The sequence below is a fragment of the Rhizophagus irregularis genome, chromosome 23 (genome assembly GCF_026210795.1).
Source record: "Rhizophagus irregularis chromosome 23, complete sequence".
In the NCBI taxonomy this organism is placed as follows: Eukaryota; Fungi; Glomeromycota; class Glomeromycetes; order Glomerales; family Glomeraceae; genus Rhizophagus; species Rhizophagus irregularis.
In genome coordinates this window covers 3,363,061-3,380,044 of record NC_089451.1, presented here as the reverse complement: position 1 = coordinate 3,380,044, position 16,984 = coordinate 3,363,061, and the positions used below count along the sequence as shown (strand labels likewise).

At 26.5% G+C, this 16,984-nt stretch overlaps 3 protein-coding genes across 3 annotated transcripts; all 3 read left to right on the top strand.

The window, feature by feature from the left end:
• Positions 1-4,120: 4,120 nt before the first annotated feature.
• Positions 4,121-5,682, top strand: OCT59_015676 (uncharacterized protein; the record flags this gene model as incomplete). The annotated part of the gene is made up of 4 exons (XM_066140189.1): positions 4,121-4,636; positions 4,731-4,974; positions 5,314-5,565; positions 5,645-5,682. The coding sequence occupies 4 exons, from the start codon at positions 4,121-4,123 to the stop codon at positions 5,680-5,682; spliced, it is 1,050 nt and encodes a 349-aa protein (XP_066002995.1).
• Positions 5,683-10,576: 4,894 nt separating this feature from the next.
• Positions 10,577-11,547, top strand: OCT59_015675 (uncharacterized protein; the record flags this gene model as incomplete). The annotated part of the gene is made up of 4 exons (XM_066140188.1): positions 10,577-10,588; positions 10,690-10,863; positions 11,058-11,165; positions 11,233-11,547. 4 exons carry the CDS (start codon positions 10,577-10,579, stop codon positions 11,545-11,547), a joined length of 609 nt encoding a protein of 202 aa, XP_066002994.1.
• Positions 11,548-16,315: 4,768 nt separating this feature from the next.
• On the top strand, positions 16,316-16,938 carry OCT59_015674 (uncharacterized protein; the record flags this gene model as incomplete). The annotated part of the gene is made up of 3 exons (XM_066140187.1): positions 16,316-16,319; positions 16,653-16,793; positions 16,868-16,938. 3 exons carry the CDS (start codon positions 16,316-16,318, stop codon positions 16,936-16,938), a joined length of 216 nt encoding a protein of 71 aa, XP_066002993.1.
• Between the last annotated feature and the right edge of the window lie 46 nt (positions 16,939-16,984).

Here is a 16,984-nt window from a genome sequence, read left to right as displayed (position 1 = left end):
AATTTAGGATATTACATTATTACCTACAATAATAAAATCAATAATTTTCGGTTATAATTCCATATGTAAGTTTTTGAAAAAGAGAAACAAATAATATTAACATGCATAATATAATTTATTTAAATGAACCTATGAAAGTATGTTGAATTCTAACCCTCTTAGAACGACCTTTTATAACAGAAATTAATGAAAACCGCCGATAAATTATGTAATATTTTTATAATTAATATAGCGGAAGACACAACAAATCATCAATATGTTTCAAATTAAAAAATTTAAAAAATCACGTGATCGAATTAATATTGACTTTTTATTGGACAGTAGTAAATCATGTGATTAATACTTCTGGCTGAAATTATTAATTTTAGCTTAGAATTAAGATTTTATTTAAGACTTTTTGATATTGACTGATTAAGCTTATATTCCGGCCAAAATTTATAATGACTAACCAAAATTATATGTTTCAAGTCTGAAAATTATATATAAAATACCTGAATTTTACAGGTTAATAACTTTTGATTTAGATAACCAAAAAGGATAATCTCAACGTCATTTTGTAGCTTTAATCAGTATCTATTAAATTACGTTGAAATATTTTAAATATATGCACAAAAAATTATATAATACATTTAATATTAACAGCTTTTCTATTTAATACGATCAGCAGTTAACAAAACTTTTAGTGGTGTAATAAGTATATGTCATTATTATCTAATTAATTACGAAGAACCGCCCGTCAAGAACGTCACTATTTTATTATCTAGTACAAAAAAATTGACTAGCAAAATAATTCTAATGTGAAATATGAACTAATTTAGCTCGTTAAATTTTTATGAATAAAATTTATTTAGAAATTGTAAATAAAAATCTAGAATTAGAACTTTTTTTTAATATAAACTTTTGTTTGTTTTATGTTAATTGGAATGTGTTTATTTACGATATGTCTTTTTGCTTTTAATTTGTGGTAACTGCTAAATTATAAATACTCTCCTTTTTTTTGAGTTCTCATTTTTCAAAAAAAAAAAATCATCAAAAAAAATCATATATTTTTCTTCCTTTTTTTTAAAAAAAAACTAGCTTTTGCTAACTATATCAGTTTGAGCATAAACGGGTTAAAACCGGTTTGGAATAAACCACATTCTGTAACATCCCTATATATTTTGATAATTCTAATTCTTTTAATAGTTCTATATTTTCGTTTATACAATTTAAAATTGACAAATCTCGATATATATAATTAGAGTGAAATAAAAATACATAATAATTATTGACAATTAGATGAAAGAAAATAAGTAATGATTTATTTATATCTTAATCAGATGATTGATTAATGATTTGATGGAATATGTGATAATAATGAAAAAAAATGTTTTCTCTTTTAAAGAATTCAAACATCATTTAATAATTGAACTAAAAAATATTTTTTTTTTGATTTTTATGATATAATATGGCTTTTATTTTCTAATAAAAAAACAACATGATAAAAAAAAATGCAACTAAAAAGTTGAGAAAAGAAGATTAAAGTTTGATATTAACATATTCACGCGTTTATAATGAACTTATCCGAGAATATTTTGGGCTGAATCACAATGTTTAACGAAGAGATACAATATTAAACGTTAATGGTTGATTCACAAATTTGTCATTTGTAGTTTATTTAATTTGATTTAACATACAGTATGTAAATATAGTCAAGTTGTAGTATATTAGTTTCATGGGATAACTTATTTATATGGGAAATTAAACTAATTCGTAAATAGAAAATATTATAAAAAGGAGTACAGAATAATTAAGAAATTTTAATTGTTTTCAAATAAAACAAATCTGTGCTCTTAATAAACAAAATGTATTAATAATCATTTAAACTATTGAACTTACAAGCGCAGACTAATTTGCTTTCAAAATTCATGTTACATCTAATTTTTAAATTTACTGTACTAAGTAAATAAAATATTTATATAATGGACCCTTAAATTTCAAAAGGTAGAAAATACAGAATTAATTTTTTTGTTCTTTCATCTTGACAATCTCTTAAAATAGTTGTAAATATTTATATCTAAAATGTAGATTTTTAATAGTCTTTACGTTAACTACTCATATTATAAAAAAAGTTTAATCTAACTTTATTTAATAGTAAATCAATAGCTATTATTAAGAAGCCGTGTGAGAACGTTGCTTATTACTGCACCACAACTTCAGCCTTCAATTTATTTAATCCTTTAGTATTCTTTGTTGTATCCCTCCCTAGAATTCTATAATTTGAACATGCGGCTACATCATAACCGCAAGAAATTATTTAATTTATGTTTTATTATTTTTGGAATAAAATTTAATGATATTATTCATTTATCTAAGACAAATTATGATATTTTAAATTTTTATTTTACTAGAATTAAGAGTAATATTTTGAGCACAAAATTTATTGAGTTACTACTAGATTTAAGAATCATTTACGTCATTAGCCAAAGACTCAAAAAAACTTTAATTATTATATTTTTTTTGGAAACACTAAAAGAAAAAACAAATCAATTATCAATAAAAGTTCATGTTATATAAAAAAGATGTTAAAACTAGGGAAACGAGAACCGTTGTGTTCCCGGAATTTCGTCTGCACGGTTTTAGTGGGGTCTGCATCAAATTATAATTGTCACATTTAAAAAAAAAATTTTATTACATTTATGTGATAGAGAAACAACAATAGAAGACTGGAAAACACTTACTACACTTGCTGATTCACCTAAACAGACCATTCTCCGATGCCACATTTATTCTACCTCGAAAGATCGATGTTTATGAGGCCAACCATAATAAACTTAGATCTCTAAACTGTCCCATCGCCAAAATCCATGCTGTACATACAGGTCGTGATGCACCTAAGGCAGATTCTAATACAGAAAAAGATCTTGAAGCTCATCTGCTACTCGCCAGAGGCGCACGCTTTATACTCAGAGCTAACTTGTGGACAGATGCAGGGTTAGTAAATGGTTCAATGAGATTCGTCCAAGAAATTTTGTTTAAAGAAGCCAAGGACCACAATCTCTTCCAAATGCTGTCCTCATCGAATTTGACAATTATACGGGCCCAGCTATTACAACTTTGGAAGGCAAAAAGCTTGTACCTATGCGACAAACGTGGCCAGCAAAATCAACAACTTGTTCACGCCCGCAACTTCTTATTTGTCTTGCGTGGGCGAGTAACAGTTCATAAAAGCCAAGGGTTGAACTGCCAAAGGCCATAATAGATTTCGGTGTAAGAGAATACGTCGCTGGTCTATCATTTGTGGCAGTGTCTCGAGTCCGTACTCTTAATGATCTTCTTTTCCGGCCATTTTCTTTTGAAAGACTAACGCATCAAAAATTCTAAGAGATTACAAGATAAAAGAAACGTTTAACTTCTTTAATGGTAAATATATGTCAATCATTGTAATGTAAATGTATAATAATTGGGAATGATATCTTTTAAATTTATTAATTTATTAAAGCAGCTTATACAGTACAAATAAATGACATCGTAACCGCATAATAAATATAAATACAATAAATAAAATTTGAAAATGGTTTAAGAGTGAGACATTTCAAAACATAATCATAAAAGATATATAGATCAGCCAATCAAAATCATCTCACGTGGCGAACAGACGTCCATTGATCAGCCAATCAAAATCGTCTCACGTGGCGGACAGACATTCAGACATGGCGTTTCTTTTTACTTGAATGTAAAGTCCTTCGCTACGCTCCGGACAATAAGAGTTTTAATTTTCTGGTTTTATTACAATTTTTTTACCAACAGTTGAAATTTTTTAACTACTTTAAAAATTAATAATTGAATTATACTTCCATTTACATTTATTTAATGATTAAATAACTTCTTAGTTGAATCACAGTAATTCAATCATAAAAGAATATCACTACCAATAACAGAATGCATTAAAAGATAATAATTGCTAGATTAAACATCTTATAAAATATAATTATAACTTGTGATTGCTTTTTTGTGTAACAATATTTTTATTTTGTGATTTTGTGATCATCAGCTGATTTAAAATTTGTAGTGCAGGTGTAAATTTTGTTTTTTTTAAAAAAACCAATCTTCTTCTACATAAATTGACCAGTAATCTAATATGGAAGAATTTAAGCTCGGTGATTGTATATTTGAACAAATAAAAGATTTTAACCATCAGAGATTAACAGATGAACAAAAATTGTTAATTGATAAGCTAATATTAAATAAAGAATTAAAAGAATGTTATAAAGAGAATGGTTTGTGCAAAGAATGTAAGCAACCTAAAGCTTCTTGTTTTTGGTGTCAATGTAAATTTCAACAAAATTTCAAAAATTGGACTAGTGGAAATAATGAAGTTGATAAGTTTATTCAAAAAACACAACTTAAAGCTAAAGAACGTCGGGAATTTTTAGAGTGGATTGAATATGATAAATTTGAAAATGTTGAATATTTGGCTAAAGGAGGATTTGGAACTATTCATAAAGCAATATGGAAAGATGGATGTATAGTTGAATGGGATTCTGAAAATAATGAATGGAAGAGAAAAAAAGATTGGATGAGTCATGAAAATTTTCCAGTTGTTTTAAAATGTTTACATAATTCTCAGGATATTACATCTGAATTTTTAAAAGAAGTAGGTTACTTATTTGTTTATAACTTTCAAACTACTGTTCCAATATAAATGTTAAACTTACTATAATTTATTATTATTATGGATTCTTTTTTAGATTGAATCACATACTATGATTATTTCAAATTTTGTAACTCAATGTTTTGGCATTACTAAAGATCCAAAATCTAATAATTTCATGATGGTAATGGAATATGCAAAAGAAGGTAGTTTAAGACAATATTTAAATAATATATTTAATTCAATAAAGTGGGTAGATAAGTTGAATATTTTACAAAAGATTGCACAAGGTCTCAATTCTATTCATAAAAAAGGATTAATTCATCATGATTTTCATTGTGGTAATATTTTAAAAGATGATGATTATACTATGATTACTGATTTAGGATTATGCCGACCAGCAAATGTAAAATCTTCTCAGAATGTATATGAAAAAAAAGTATATGGAGTATTACCTTATGTAGCACCTGAAGTTTTAAGAGGAGGAGAATATACTCAAGAAAGTGATATTTATGGATTTGGAATTATTGCCTATGAAGTCTGTATAGGGCTTCCTCCTTATCATGATATTGCTCATGATAAAATCTTAGTTATTAGCATTTGTCAAGGGCTTAGGCCAAAATCTAATTATAAAATTCCTCAACTAATTTTGGACATAATTAAACAATGTTGGGATGCAGATCCTTTAAAAAGACCTAACGCAGAAGAATTACATAAATTATTAGATAATTTATATGGTTATGAATTTGATAAGCAAATTGAGGAAGCAGATAAAATTAATGAGAAGTTAACTTCCTCTTCATTACCATATAATGGCATCACCCTTTCATATACTACGAATTCTCAAGCAGTTTATATAAGTAGGCTTTTAGACTTAAATCTTCCGGAACCAAAAAATGCTATTAATGATAATTCATTTGAAAAATATTCAGGTAATTAATTTCCTAGTTTATATTAGAAAAAGTATTTATGAAATACTTATTAATTTACAATTATTTTTTTAATTTCTAGAATCTATAGAAGCAATAGATTTTACTAAACTCACTTAGGTACTTATTTACATTAACTTGCTTTTTACATGGTTAATTTTACTAATAATATTAACAATTTACTTTAATTCATTCTTATAGATGAATACAATTAAAGAAAAAGAAAAGGAATAAAATTTATAAATATTCAGAATATAAATTTCTTTATTTATATCTATTATTTACTATTTATTTTCTTTATCATTATTACAGTATGTGTATTTTATTGGAATATATTTATTATTATTAAAATCTTATAAATAAAATTTTTTATAAATTAAGCCAAAAATAAATAGGATAAATTACTATACTGTATGTACTGTATAATATAAAATTATAACACAAAGTAACTAGATTAGGTTTATATGCGTTAACTTTGTTGCGCCAGACTGTTTACTAACTGAAGACTACTTTGCTAACAAGTAACAACTTAAAATTTTTAAAGTGTATAGTAAAATTAATATTACAGTACATTATATACAACCCATGTTAAAATACTCATTATTGGTCTTGTAGGGGCATTGTACAATAGTTAGTTAACATATATATTTACCATAAATTATTGTTAAATTTTATTGTAAAATTTATTGAAAATATTACTGTATAATTTACTGTAAAATTTATTTAAAAATATTAAACTATTCTAAAATACTAAATTATTTTAAAAATACTAAACGATTTGAAATCCAAGTTGAAAGAATATTGTCTACATCTCAATCTGCAAAAAATGAAAAAGAAAAATGTCAATAAAACATTTCTAATAAATGAATAAAATCATTCCCTTCTACCTTCAAATTGAAGTTTGTTATTCAAGAGTTGAATTCCTACAATATAACAAATTAATGTTTTTTCATTACTCATTCCCTTATTCAATATACCTTTAAGCTGATCCAAAAGTTTAAATCTTACAAAATAAAGAAATTAGTTAAGTTTCTATAAGAATTTACAAGAAGTCAAAGTGGAAGACCTACAAAATAAAATCCAAGCATTCAAGTCCAAAGAAATTGAAATTGAGTCCTACAAAAATTACAATCTAATTCAATTCATTAGTCGAATTGGTATATGGTTTCCACTATGGAAACCTTGGTGTACTTGATTGAAACTTGTCCAATTTCCATAACATTTCCATAACATTTCCACGAAAACTAGAAACTTCATTAAAATCTGGCGCATACCATGGAAATTGGACAAGTTTCCACCAAATTTTAATAGTATAAACTTCGCGTAAACCCTATCTCTTCAAACCTGTACAAGTAGCCGAAGTTAAGGAGACCTACAAAATAAAGTCCAAGTGGCTAAAGTCAAGGGCACTAAATGTTCAAGAGACCAAAAAAACATCTACAAAAGAAAGAAAGAACTATTAATAACAGTTCGTTAAAATGAATTAAAGAAAACAAAAAAACTTCCAAAATCCGCATACAAAAAGCAGCCATCTAAAAAAAACCAAAGAAAAACTATAGATTGTGAAAAAATGTCTCCAAGCGTCAAAGATCTAAACTGGTAGCTGGATTCAAGAAAAAAAAAATTAAACCCCATTTTTTTTTTAAATTTCAAAAAAGTTTTTTTCAAACTTTTATCTTACCCTTTGTCCCTCTCTCACTCTTTCCTCTTCTCCCTATTTTGTTTACTCTTTCATCTTTCTCATATTCATTTACTTTAAATTAATTAATTAGTTAAATAATATTTCAAACATAAAAGAAGAATAACAAACATATGGTATCGCCTAAAAAAAAAATATAAAAAAAATAAAAAATTTATGGAACATTATCATCTACACGTATTGTTCCATTTCAAACAGGCTGATTAGTAACGTTTAAATGAAAAAAAAAAAAAAAAATTTCCGATCTCAAGGTATTTTCTTTTTTTCTTTATTTTTATTTCTAACTTACATTTTTACACTTTGTTTCTTACTAACTCTATTTCATATTTCGGTTTTCACTAATTTTATTTCATTTTTTTTAGGTTTTTTAGTTCTTTCGGTTCTACAATTAATAAAAATATGTTTTTTATTTTTTATTTATTTTGTTTCTATCTTGTATTTCGTTTCTTACTAACTTCATTTTTTTTTACTTATAGTTTTATTTTTTACTTGGTTTCCTAAATTATCTTTTACTACTCATGTTCATTTTTTTATTTTTTGTCTCTCATCATTTTCACCTCCTATTACTTCTCATTATTTCATCCTTTTCGTCTCCCATTATTTTCTATTACATCTTTTCATTTTCCATTATCTTTTCGTCTCCCATCACTCCTTTTCGTCTCCCATCGCTCCTCTCTTCCCATCACTTCTTTTCGTCTCCCATCACTCCTTTTCGTCTCCCATCATTCCTCTTCATCTTCCCATCATTTCTTTTCGTCTCTCATCATCATTCTTTTTCAACTTTCATCACTCCTTTTCGTCTTCCCATCACTTCTTTTCGTCTCTCATCACTCTTTTTCGTCTCCCATCACTCCTCTTTATCTTCCCATCATTTCTTTTCGTCTCTCATCACTCTTTTTCATCTTTGCCTGGTAAAACTCAAGAAATGACTGGTCACCTATTTCTTCTAGCACATGTTTTCTTTTGGCTTCAACTACCAAGATCAATAATTCTACCAGATAGCAATTGAAACCCAGTATGCCAGGAGTACAAATTTAATGCTTTGAAAAGTTATAACCTACCATAAGCCTATTTAGTACCATTTATCTCTCCTTTTTATCTTCCCATCATTTCTTTTCGGCTTTCATCACTCCTTTTCGTCTCCCATCACTCCTCTTTATCTTCCCATCATTTCTTTTCGTCTTTCATCACTCTTTTTCGTCTCTCATCACTCTTTTTCGTCTCTCATCACTCTTTTTCGTCTCTCATCACTCTTTTTCGTCTCTCATCACTCTTTTTCGTCTTTCATCACTCCTTTTCGTCTTTCATCACTCCTTTTCGTCTTTCATCACTCTTTTTCGTCTTTCATCACTCCTTTTCGTCTTTCATCACTCTTTTTCGTCTTTCATCACTCTTTTTCGGCTTTCATCACTCCTTTTCGTCTCCCATCACTCTTTTTCGGCTTTCATCACTCCTTTTCGTCTTTCATCACTCTTTTTCGTCTTTCATCACTCTTTTTCGGCTTTCATCACTCCTTTTCGTCTCCCATCACTCTTTTTCGGCTTTCATCACTCCTTTTCGTCTCCCATCACTCCTCTTTATCTTCCCATCATTTATTTTCGTCTCTCATCACTCTTTTTCGTCTCCAATCACTCCTCTTCATCTTCCCATCACTTCTTTTCGTCTCCCATCACTCTTCTTCATCTTCTATTATTTTCCATTACTCCATTGTTATCTCATTTTTTTATTAGCATCTTTTTTCTTGATCATTGTAATTTATTTATTATTGTTATTGTTTCTTTTATTTGTATTACTTCATTAAAAATAAATACGGTGATTTTTTTCTTTAAAATCGTAAATGTGTGACGTAAATTTTAATATTTGCAAATAAAATTTCATTAGATAAGATTATTTTGAATAAATATGTTTGCAAAAAAATTTTAAGTTTAAATTAGCTAATTAAAAAAATCAGCCGTCAGCCGATTATATATTGTACATCATGTGACATATTTGAAAAAACCCCGGGCGACGTTTAACAGTTCCCATTAAAAAAATATTGGTTAGAAAATATTCAAAATGAAACTACTCATTTTAGCAACATTCTCCATTCCAAAGCTCCAAGATCAAACCTAAATATTGTAATGAAGACAAATGGCGGGTTGATTAGTAATGTTCAAAATGAAAAAAAATAAATAAAAATAAAAATAAAAAAAAATTATGGAACATTGTCACCTACCCATTTGTACTGTTTCGATCAGTATCCTCTATTCTAAAATTCCAGGACTGAACCTAAAAATAGTAATGTTTAAAAAAAATTAAAAAACAATTGGTTAGAAAATATTCAAAATAAAACTACTCTCATTATTTCAGTTTGATCATTCCGACTGAACCTAAAAATAAGAATGAAGGAGTTGATTAGTAATGTTCGAAATGAAAAAAAAAGTTAAAATTAGTCTTATACATAAGTATTAATAAAATTAAATAATTAACTTACTCCCTATTTTTTAAATAAATAAATATTGTTTCGCAAAAATAATTATTTTTTTCACACGAAAAGAAAAAAATTTTTAAACAATTATTCCGATATACTAATTAAGTAATGATATTACAATACATAGAAACAGGTTTTTTGTGAAAAGCCAATAGCACAATCGCTCATAGGCTTTTGTTTTATTTCAATTGTATATTTTTTTTTTTATGCGAAAAGTAATTTTTTTATTTTCGTGTGAAAAAAATAATTATTAGTATATTTTGTGAAACAATAATAAGTAAATCAATAAAAAAAAAAATTGTGAAATTTGATTTTTTGCGAAACAATATATATTTAATAATTGTTTAAAATTTTTTTTCTTTTCGTGTGAAAGAAATTAATTATTAGTATATTTGTATATATTTTTGCGAAACGAATATATATTTCGATATTTATTCGTTGGCTGTGTTTGTGCAACAGTATACTTTTTTATATAATGCCCATTTTTTTCGCAAATGATTTTTTCACCAACTATAATTTTCAACCAACTTGATGATTTTTTCACCAACTATAATTTTCAACCAACTTGATTTTTCACCAACTTAATTTTTTTCACCAACTATAATTTTTTCATCAACATTTACCGAACGTAACATACCTTTTTTTACCGTAACCAAACGTATAAAATACAAAGCAAATGTCAGATATCATAGATTTTACTTCCACTTCCGCTAAAAATGAATCATTTACCTTAACTACTAAACAATTCTCTAAAACCCCACCATTAACTCCGCAAAAACCCCATCATCACTACCAAAAAGGAAAACTTCTCAACAAACACGATCAACTCAAATGGAATCTATGATATGAGCAATAAGGTTTTGTGTTTTAATTTGACTGTCACTAATTTGGAAAGTTCCAATATGGCTGCAATATATCTGTATTGTTTATTAATGAATGTTGCTAATGATTCTATTAGTTAATCGCTGATATTAATAAAAAGATAGCAGAAAAGAAGAAGTTGAATGGACCTGAGCAGAAAGTTGTTAAAATTTCTTTACCTCAAATAGATCCTAAAGTCCGTTTTGACGTACTTGATTCCATTTACAACTTTTTTCAAGCTGATAGAATAGGAGAAGACTTATATATAAAAGTAATTTGTTTTCTAATTGTAATTCTATTAAGGTTGTAATTCTATCTTATTTATGTTATTTATTTTATTTCCCTCAGTTTGACAGTGGAGAAAAAGAGGATATATATGACGAATTGCGAAGTTCACTTAAAAAGCAACTTCCCGAATGGTGGTCTCAAGAAAAAGTAGCGTGTATTGCACATAGTAATGAATAGTGTAATGAATACTATCCTGACGTTGGTTCATGGCAACAAAAACCATCACATAAACAACGGAGGTTTCCGTTCATTTATAACTGTCCGCCACCTCAAATATGGATTGAGGTAAATATTAATTTAAAGTAATTGGTTTTGTTTCTTAGTAATACATATATTAAAAACAATATTATAGGTGGCGTACAACATAACTAATGATCGTGAGCAAGCGTTAGAAAAAATCCGGTCAAGCAAATGTTATTGTTGTAAAACTGAATTTATTATAATTGTCCTTCCTCATGGCAAGGAGCCTTATCATCAGAATCCAAGCCCTGGATCTGATTCAGAAGAGGTTGGTATACCATTAAATTCTCGTCCATCACTAGCCCCATACATTGGATATTGGCCATCAAATGAGACGTTTGATAGAGTTTCTTGGAATGATATAGTATGGAATCAACATCTATCAATTGGGATACGGTGTTCGTATATATTTCAACGATATTCTTAAATATTTAACAGAAGATGATGATGATTATGAGAATCCTAAACCATGCCCTTACTGTGGAGTAATCACGGAATTAGAATCACTTTGGGAAGGCGTGAATCTTAATCGCACTAATGAATGTCCAAATGGCAAAGATATTCGAGCTGCATTAATAATTGCAGAAATAATACCCAATCCCAAAGGAATGGTAAGACATATAAAAGAAAATTGCCAACATGACTTTTACTGAAACTTATTGATTTTGAAAAATACAGTAGAAACATTTTTAAAATATGATTGACATATCGTGCATGCATTTAATCTGTTGACTCCGTAGTAATTTGATATTAGTAATATACATTATATTATATTAAAATATGTTTAGAATATGAAAATATAAATAATAATGTAATAGAAATATTTACGTTAAATATTGAAATATGTTAAATATGTCAAAATATAATAAATTAATATAGTAAATATTATTGTTATCTTTTACATATGCCGCAAATATATTTGTCATCTATCAAAAATTTAAAATACCATAAGATTTTTTAATATTTATATTCCTTCATCATGCTCGGTATTACAAGTATCCTTATAATTGCATTATAAAGAATTCACATGGATTGTCAATCAACAAATGTAATTGGAAAAACTTGAAACCACCATAATTCTTCAGGTTTCTATATATTATAAAGTGGGCCAAAATGAACGATTTTAAACTTACTGATCCTATCTTCTCAGGATCCAGGAAGCTCAAAATAATTAAATATATGTAAATAAATTTTAAAAAGTTTCAAAGCAAAAATTTGCTTCAAAACTTACCAATTCATTCCCAAGACGCCAATATATAGCAAGGTATCGTCCTACAAAAAAAAAACATCGAAACCAAGTGGTGCCAACGTTGAGAAATCCAACTAAAGAAATCCAAGAAACCAATATCCAAAGCTCAATGCCAAAAGAACCGGATGGCTACAAAAAAAAGATAAAATTTTTTAATAAAAAAAAATTATTACAGATAAGTTTCGAATGGTGTATCCAAGTCCTAAACTGAAAGAACCGATTACAAAAAAACAGAGAGATTAAAAAAAATAAAATTAAAAAAATGTTTCAAATTTTTGAATCGAAACTTACCAGATCCAAGTCCCAAAGCCGAAAAAAACTGACACCTACAAAAAAAAAAATTAAATTAAATTAAAAAAAAACAAAATAAACAAATTTTTTTAAAAAAAATTTCGGACCAAAAAGTAATGAAAAAGAAACATTAGTTTGTTTCTTAAATTTAAAACCTTCCCCCTTTCCCCATTTCTTATCTTAAAGCCCAGTTTCATGTTCAAGCCAGCGCCCTACAAAAAAAAAATAATGAAAAGAAACGTTAAAATGTTCTTAAATTAAAAAAAAAAAAGATAAAAAAAATTCCAGCTCTTTCTCTCCTTAAAGTCCAGTTCGTTCTGGCTGGCAATTCCTATAAAAAAAAAAATAATTAAAGAAACGTTAGTAAAACGTTTCTAGAAAGTTAATTTTAAAAAAGCCCTTACCTTCCAAAGCCGAAATGAAGTCAAAGGAGCTTATCTATGTACTTGCAGACCGAAGCTGAAACAAATAAATGCCATTCATGAAAATTTTTTTTCAAAAAATATTCCAAATTATGGTGTAGTTAGACGAAAAATAATAGCACGGCTCAGGTGTAGATCGTCGTGGAATTCCATGATTAAACCGGGTTCGGATGATCGGCAATCAGAAATTCGTCTCCGTTTTTCGGCTAACTACACCATTATGTCGAAAGGATCCTAAAAAGTCTAAAAAAAGATTTAAATATTAACTTTTTTGATTATCTTTCGCCGATAAGCTGGTTTCTTGCAAAAAAAAAAACTAACTTTATTAGATTATATTAATAAAATTTAATATATAAATGGATTAATACTGTAATTGTATATAATTGAACTAACTTTATTAATGTATATTGCAATTGTGTCAGTACATAATAAAATCTTTGATCCCTATATTAGGAAATATTAACAATTGAGTGATGTAAGTCTTTTTTTTTTTAGAATCATACTCCTTGCTTTAGAGTATTAGATCTTTTTCATTTCATCACGAAAAAGCTGAAACCATGTGATTATATAATCATGCATTTTTTCGGAATTCTACACAATTCTAAATAAAATCATGTATTTTTGCTAAAATAAGTAAATGGAAGCAAATAAAAAAAAAAATTTTTTTTTTTTAAAAAAAAGATTTAAGGTTTATATATAACTACTGAACTATATAAACAGATGAAAAAATGTTAGATTTTCAGATAATGGTAATCATCTCTTCAACACGCAACAGTCAACACCAAGAAATCATAAGACAAGTAAAATATTTGAATTTGTTAAAGTTTTATTTGACAATTTTTTTTTTTTTTAATATAAAATATTCTTCATCTTCTCCAATAAATATTTAGTCACGAAGGAAAACGTTAGGAGAAACGTTCCTGTAAATCACATGAATTACAATCAATCTAATTGATTTTTTTTTTTCGTTTAATTTTATTATCGATTATGTATTTTTTATTTTATTTTTTTTATCATTTATTTTCGATTATGCATTTCTTTTTAAAAAAGTAGTTTATAGAAAAGGAATAAGATTTATTATTATTAAAAAACAACAAAGTTTTTTTTCTTATTGTAAACAGAAATATATAATTATATATATATATTTATTTAATAAAGAACTAGCAGTCACCCGTTGCTTCGCACCGGGACCAATGAATTTGTGCTATTTATATTAATGATTTGACGCTTGAGTGTAGAATGAAATTAAGGAATTGTGAAAAAATAATTATCAATAAAAAATTGATTAATTTTTTTTAGAAGTATTTTCGAAAAAACTGCAAATACTACAAATATTTTTATTAATTAATTATATTAATATTTTATCCCTTAAACGGTAAAACATTGCAGGCAAATTTGCCTGCAATTTTACCGAAAATTCAGTTCTCATCTAATTTTATGAAAAATGAAGTTATTCTAATAAAACTTTTTTCCGCAAAGAGCTTAAATCATAATTTATGTGACAATAATCATTATTTATTAATTACATATTATAAGATTGAAGATTGTCCATTGGTCAAAAGTTGTATTTTTTAAATGACAAAAAATTTCGAAAAATTTTGCATTTAACTTTGACGATCTCATTGGGATTTGATTGCAGCTATATTAAAGCTTAATAGAATATGTAGAATATTCTATGATGAACAACCTTTGTTATGATGATTTTTAATATTTAGAAGTGGCATTTTGACTTTACATAGAACCCTAAAAAAAGAATTATTTTTGTGAACTTGTAAAAAATGCATAGAGTTAAATTTTATCATCTCTATTTTGTTCATTATAGTGTGAAGTTTCATAATAAAAATAAAAAAATATATTAAAATGCTTTGTAATGAAGCAGAATATTATGGTAAAGAAAATTAATTTATTATATAAAAATTCCGATGTTATTTTTTTGAGACTAATTTCGGTGATTAGCGGTCATGTAGATCAATATAGCTGCGGAATTATAGGATAATCCAAATCATATTGACAAACTTTATATTTGGATATAAATTTATTTTGAAAAATTGCAGGCAAATTTGCCGGCAAAACCGTTTAAGGGATAATTATTTCTTATTACGTCAATATTAAACTTATAACCAACTTGGGAAAAATATTTGAACAATTAAATGTATTGAAATTTGTTCATTTCATTTATTATTATTCTTTTGATACTCATTTTACTCGGATAAATATTAATTTAACTAAACTATTTGAATTAAAATCTTTATTCAAAAATCTGGTGATTATTTAGAGAATTTCGGATATGGATTTGGTTATAATAGTCTATTATTAAATCAACAATTTCAAATCTTGATCATCTTTCTATTAACGTCGGTCAATTTTCCTACATGTTATATTGATTTTTTTTTAAAAAAAATAATAATTTGTAAATATATTTAATATAATATTTTATTTCTTTATTTAATAATAATAAAAAAATTGAAAGAAAAAGAAAAAAAAATCAAAAAAAAAATTTGAGGGAAAGAAAAAGGATAAAGAAAGAAATCGGTTCAAAAAAAGGGAAATTTCCGAAAAAAAAGGAATCTGAAAAAAAATAAGTAGCGAAAAATATTCTGAAAAAAAAGGACAATAATTCGGTCCAAAGTGAAAAAAAAAAAAATTTTTTCAGTTTGGGAAAAAAAATTAAACAGGAAAAGAATGAGAAAAAACAAATTTGGAGAAAAAATTTTTTTTTCGGGTTGAAAAAAAAAACGAAAAATATAAAATTAATAAATTCTGATTAGGTAAAATTCCATGTATTAGTTGATTGGAATGTACACGGATCGATGGATTTCAAGTTACACAATTCAAATTATGACTAATCCAGACGTCAGATAGTTATATAGTTTTTTTAGTTATATAAATTTATCAAAAAATTTATTATAGATTTAATTACAAAATTACTAATATTGTTATGTATCTATATAATTAAAAACAATCTCACTAAAAAAAATTCTCACTAAAAAAAAAATTTTTATGCGAATTTATTAATCAGAAACAATATCATTGACTAAAAAAAAATCTCACCAACATAGTTCTAATTTGATTATAGTCTTGACCCAAACCAAAAAAAGAATAAACTGGGTTAAAAAAAATTCAAAAAATTTTAATAAATTCTAGTTAAAAAAAAAATCTCCTATAAAAATCCAATAAAAATAAAACAAAAAAAAAAATGACTGAAAAATAAAAAAAAAATCATTATTATAGAAATGGGTTAGTCGTGGTAACTAAAAGAGCGGAAATGACTGCAATTAATAAGAAAAATTATACATCAGGATAAAAAAAATCTAGTTAAAATTTTAATTAACCGGAAATGTATTGGTTTAAAGATTGGTTATTGTAGTCAGTTTGATTAAATACGAAATAGATCGAACGCAATAATATCACACTTTTCAATGTTACACAATTCAAATTATTTATACAGGTAATCTAAATATGAGAATTTTTTTTTTAATTAGATAGATTCCCAAATTTTCTACAAACGTGTAATACAAAATATATGTATCTTTTCTGAATTTCCAAACCCTATAATTCGAATTTATATAGATGGAAATCTTATTGGGTATACTTTATATCAATATTGGGATGAAAAAAGAGAACCTGCGTTGGAACCAAAGTTTTGTGATGTTTTACAATGGACTACGAGAATAGTGGAAGATGATGGCGAAATAGATTTTGATTTTCCCGGTATTTATGTTATTGTTATGTCCTTATTTAAATAGTGTTGAGTAAATTTTAATTAGATTATATTTCTATTATAGCAGTTGATCCTTATCCTCTACGGCTCTACAATTCGAATTCCTGGCGATCGAAGAATCATCCATCGTCATGATAATTAGCGAGTTGGGAGTGATAAGTGTAGATTTTGGAATCGATTA